This window comes from Arvicanthis niloticus, chromosome 17, assembly GCF_011762505.2.
Source record: "Arvicanthis niloticus isolate mArvNil1 chromosome 17, mArvNil1.pat.X, whole genome shotgun sequence".
Lineage (NCBI taxonomy): Eukaryota > Metazoa > Chordata > Mammalia > Rodentia > Muridae > Arvicanthis > Arvicanthis niloticus.
This window is the reverse complement of record NC_047674.1, coordinates 49,561,290-49,566,594: the sequence shown is the minus strand read 5'-3', so window position 1 is coordinate 49,566,594 and position 5,305 is coordinate 49,561,290. Positions and strand designations below refer to the sequence as shown.

Sequence of the window (5,305 nt, the reverse complement as noted above, 5' to 3'; positions counted from 1 at the left end):
GACTACAGCAGGAGACCTCTTCTCAAATAAATATTCTTTCCAGAAGAATTTAATTAAATCAAATGATTAAAAACCAACCGCATGCCGGGCAGTAGTGGCGCAAGCCTTTAATCTCAGCACTTGAAGGCAGAGGCAGGCAGATCGTTGTGATTTCCAGGCTAGCATGGTCTACAGAGTGTAGGACGGTCGGGGCTATACAGTGAAACTCGGTCTCAAAAAATAAAATAATAACATGAAATAAAAAATTAAAATCAGGCTTATTTGTACCTTCATGCTTGAACATCCGCAGAAAGAAAATAAGAAATAGTGTTTTGAGAATGTGAGAAGGTCATAGCACCCATGCGTCTCAGTTTTGGAGAAAAAGGATGGAGATGAGGGTAGATGGAGACCTCACTAGGCAGTTTGGGGCTGGAACCAAATATACCCTACAGGAATCGCGGCTATGTCTGAGGGAAGGGAGAAGAGGATCTAAGACTGTGTTTGAAGTGGGTGGAGACCAATGAGGTCTAAAGGCTGAAAGTAGACCAAGATAAGAGGCAGGAATTCGCAGTGTGGCCTCAGGCGACTCCTCTAGTCCGTGACTCGCTCAAGCCACACCCAGTGCTTGCTCGGCCGGCAGAGTTTAGCTGGAGTTTTCCTCCGAGAACTGGAGAAGGGTGGACTCATGAATGATCTCTCTTCTATGGAGCCCGACAGACTCCGGGGGCGCGCTGGGTGCTCTCCGAGCGGGGAGGGGCGTGGGCCCCCCTTGGATTCCCGCGCCCCAAATCCCGGGATGGCCGGGACGGATAGGACCATATCAGGAGCAAGTGGGGACGTGAGATCGCAGACCGGAGAGAATGTGGATTGCCAGTCCTGGGTCAGAGAGAAAGTGCTTTTTCTTCTGCACCCGGAGAGGTGGTTGGGAACACAGCCAGACTCTGCTTGCGCTGGGCTGGTAGACAGCGAAGACCTTCCCCCGACGATTGGAGACCACCGAGATTCCGAACCGAAACGGAAGCTTTCCCGCAGGCGCATTGCCACAGCCCGGGGAGGGCAGCCCGGGGACCCCGAAGCCACACCCAGGTCCCTGTTGGTGAGGGTCGTGGATTACCAGGTGACGGAGGAGGTGCTGTGGACAGCATGGACCAAGGGGAGTATGACCACGAGGACCGAGGAGCGCTCTGTGACAGCAGTCACCTTTCGGACCCAGAGGGAGTGACACTGCTTGTAGGGCACCCGAGGCCCAGCCAAATCCCGATCGCCCCAAGGACCTGATGCTCGAAAGAAATTAAGCACACAGATCTCTGGAGCCTGAGAAATGTTCCAGGACAGTGGATGAGGAAGAATGTTTGAAGAACTAATTTTAAGCAGCCTGCGCAATCCTCTGGCTTAAGTGTCTCGACGGTGGTTAAAGAGGGGGGTAAAAAAAGGTAATTTATCTTTATTTATTGGCGGTAAATGGGAGTTTGAAAGCGCAAAACCTTAGTCAGTTTGCCTGTTGGCGTGTTGCAAGCTACTTGTATTGTCTGTCTGCATCTCTTGTTCCCGTTGAGCAGCCAAAAGCAGAAGAAAAATTTGAGGTTTGTTTCCTGGGCTGTGTAGTGTGTGGAGTGGTTGCAGAGAGGGTCTTTACTTTGGAAGCCTTAAAGAACTTTTGCTTTTTTTTTTTTTTTTTTTTTAAATGGAAAAATTAAATGACCAGGAAATATTTCTAGGTGCTCCATACTGGTGTGCAATTTCTATTCCTATCCATCACGTTTCTATGTTAAGAAGAAAAGGAGTGAGGGAAAGAAAGACTGGAGGGTTGGAGGGACTGTGGTGTTTTGCCCGTAAAATGCAGAGGACATCTTACTGAGTTTACTACTTAATAAGGAAGGTAGACATGTTGTATTCAATACATCATAAATGGTTATGTGCTTTTTTTTTTTAATCCATAGCTTTTAACGAATAAGATTCATAGTCATGGACTGAAAATATGGCTCAGTGGTTTTAAGAGCTTTGGTTGGTATTTCCAGAAGACCCCGGTTCAATTCCCAGCATCCATACGGTATCTCCAAATTGTCTGCAACTCCAGTTTCAGGGATCTGACACCCTTACACAAAAATGCATGCAGGCAAAACACCTTGCACATAAAAATAAATAAATCTTTTTTTAAAAAAAAGTACTTGTAGTTAAGATTGGATTGACAGTAAGTCTACTATTTTTAAGTTTAATTTTTAATTAATTTATCTTTAATTAGATGTATGTGGATATGTATGTAAACCCGAGGGCAGGTAGGTACATGAACGCCAGAAACATAGGATAACTTGGAGCTAGAACTACAGGAAATTGAGCATCGGAGAGTTGAGTGTTAGAAACCAAACTTGGTTCCACTGCAACAGTAATCTAACTTTTCACCACTGAGCACTCTCTACGGTCCTTTTCTGGGTGTTTAAAATGGTCTAAGTCTACCACTTAAAAAAAAATCCCTTTGTCATTAGAAACCATCATTTAAACTTTATTATCTTACTTATGTGAATGTTTTGCCTGTATGAACATCTGTGCACCACTAGTTAGCCTGACATTCTCAGAAGTCATCATTGGATCCCCTGAAATTAGGGTTAGAGATGGTTGTGAGCCACTGTGTGTGTGCTGGGTTTTGAACTTGGGTCCTCTGCAAGAGCAGTAAGTGCTTGAAATAGCTGGAATAATCTCTCAGGCTCCACATCATTACGTTTTTTAGTATTGGGATGCACTTTGGAATTCTAAGGACCAAACCAAACTCTTAAGAGATAGGCGAAGGGCTTGAGTTGTCCCTGTGGGAAGGGTGTGTGGTAACAGACAGTAACAAATGAATGGGACTCTGCTCTGGGGTTGAAGGGGTGGGATGACGGTTAAACACTGCTCTTACCATGGTCCTTCCAGCTGTCTTCAGTTAGAGCTTGAATGGCCTTCAACCCACCACCTGAATCACCTCTTATCTTTTGTCTGGTCAGATAGCATCCTTCTTTTACACCTGAGCTAACTTTGGCCTAGAGGTCACATAGCTTGGGTAGATCACAATCAAGTGATTGCCTGTGCTTATTAAGTAGACAAGGAGTGTGGACATCTCCAACCTAATGATTTGTGGATGACTTTTTCTGGGTCTTACTTCTAGGGGTCCAAATATGCCCAGGCAGGAGACTCTGAGTTCTAGGCTAGTCTCAAAATAGTGATATCGGAGTCACCATAGTTTTTTCACTCAGGTTTAGGAAGTGAGCAGGTTTAGGAGAGTCATCTTTCTCCCTGTATCCTGCAAGGCTTATTGGTTAAAGACTCACCAGCAGCAGTGCTCAGGCCTGGGAGAGCTTCCCTTGAGGAATGAACTTAGCCCTGGAGCTCATCTATTGATCTGTTGAGTAATTGGAAAAGGAGATGCCATGCCCTGCCCCCACCCCCATACAGTCTTCTCTTGCAGAAATTCTGCATGGCTTCATTGTACAGTTAATTGTGAGTGCTAAGTGTCCTATCTGCACTTATTGGATCCATCCCAGGTGGGTGAACACTGATTGGAAACAAGAGAAACAAATCTCTTTTGCACCAAAACCAGTAGCGCCCTTCAGCTCTCAAAGGCAGGCTCTGGAGTTAAGTGACTCTTACTAAGCACTCTGCTAACTAGTAACTTTGAGCAAGGTGCCTAATCTCTATGGTTAACTTGTTAAGTGGGGATAATAACCATTGTACTTTTTTGGTAGGATTTAGTTAAAATACTTAGAATACTGCCTGGCATGGAATACACACTCAGCATTACTCTTCAATTACTAGCGAAGTGTAGTGTAGTTAGTCATTTAACCCACTCTTCTTCTGACCAGGATTTAGTTTTTTATTTAATAATGTAGCCTAGAAATCATAAACACTAAGCAATCAGCAAAACAACTAATGAAAACTGAACTATCCGTTTTTACTAAGGTTTCTCCTATACTCTTGAAAGGACTTGTTTATATTTTCTTTCCATCTTTAGTAGATCAGTAAGTACATTTTTCCAAATTCCTTAGAAATGACTTCTACAACATGGGGGGCTGGGTGTTACCTAAGGCTAAAAAACCATGGTCACTATGCTAAATGAATGGAAAGATTAAAAATTCTTCGACACCTCCTTGGTAGGTCAAAGCTTTGGATAATTGTTCTTTTGAGACTGGGTCTTGCTACAAAGTCTTGGTTGGCTTGTGACTTTTTATGCAGATCAGACTGCCCCTCAGGTCTGCTTGCCTCCCAAGTGCTGGGGATAAAAGGCATGCACTGTCAGGCCTCGAATTGAACAAACATTTTAAAGCTACTCCAGCTTCCGTGTTAGCTGTCTGGTTACAGGTTTAAATTAGATGTCATATTGAAAGTGAAGAAAGATGCTGAACTGTTGTGATTTACTTTACAGGTGAAGAACATTTTCCTTTCATGTCTCAGAAGAGCATCTGAACTTGTCCTCAGTACCAAGGAATCTCTCCAATGACTGGGTCTTGACTCTATGACTTAACCTCACAGAAATACAAGTTCATCTAACACTGTGTTTGTTAGATGAATTACATCAAAGACTCCCAGAGACCCTTCTGGGCAGATTGTAACTGGTACAAACGTCCAAGTCATATAACTATCATGGATCAGGCAAGTGTCTACCTCCTTTTTATTAATATGTGCTTTTTAAAATTGTTTTGAGACAATGGCTCACTGGATAGCACAGGCTTACTTTGAACTTGGTGTCTAGCCTGTGATGACTGACCTTGAGATTTTTCCATGTCAGCCTCTCAAGTACTGGAATGACAGTATGTACCAGAATGCCTGACTGCCACCTCTTTTTAAATCTTTTGCTTACATCTGTTATTTCCTGTGATGTTCGATTCATTTGACCTGCTGTTGTACTGAGGGAGCCATACCAGCTGTTTCTATTAAAACTCACTGTGATTTTTTTCCTAAGCTTTTTTTGTTTTTTTTTTTTTAATTTTAAATTTATTTTGTGCTTGAACATTTGCCTGTATGGGTGTATGTACACAATGTGTGTGCCATACCCACAAAGAACAAAACAAGGTATTAGATTCCCCAAAATTGGAGTATAGATCTGAACATGGGTGCTCAGAAAGTGTAGCCAATGGTCTTAACTGCTCAGGTGTTTGTACAGCCCTAATGTAAGGGTCCAAAAATTGCTGAAGGAAGACCCTAGACAAAGATAGTATGCAAAAAAGAGTGTTTATTCTACAGAAACATCTAGCATGGTGTGTGTGTGTGTGTGTGTGTGTGTGTAGTTAACCATTTTCCAAAATGGCCACCCCAGACAAAGGTGCACAGACCTTTCTATAGTGAACTAGGGGAACTC

At 43.3% G+C, this 5,305-nt stretch overlaps 1 protein-coding gene across 1 annotated transcript; it reads left to right on the top strand.

The window, feature by feature from the left end:
* Nucleotides 1-273: 273 nt before the first annotated feature.
* On the top strand, nucleotides 274-4,903 carry C17H6orf141 (chromosome 17 C6orf141 homolog). The gene is made up of 2 exons (XM_034521665.2): nucleotides 274-1,412; nucleotides 4,373-4,903. The coding sequence occupies exon 1, from the start codon at nucleotides 665-667 to the stop codon at nucleotides 1,199-1,201; it is 537 nt and encodes a 178-aa protein (XP_034377556.1). The 5' UTR covers nucleotides 274-664; the 3' UTR covers nucleotides 1,202-1,412; nucleotides 4,373-4,903.
* The last annotated feature ends 402 nt before the right edge of the window (nucleotides 4,904-5,305 follow it).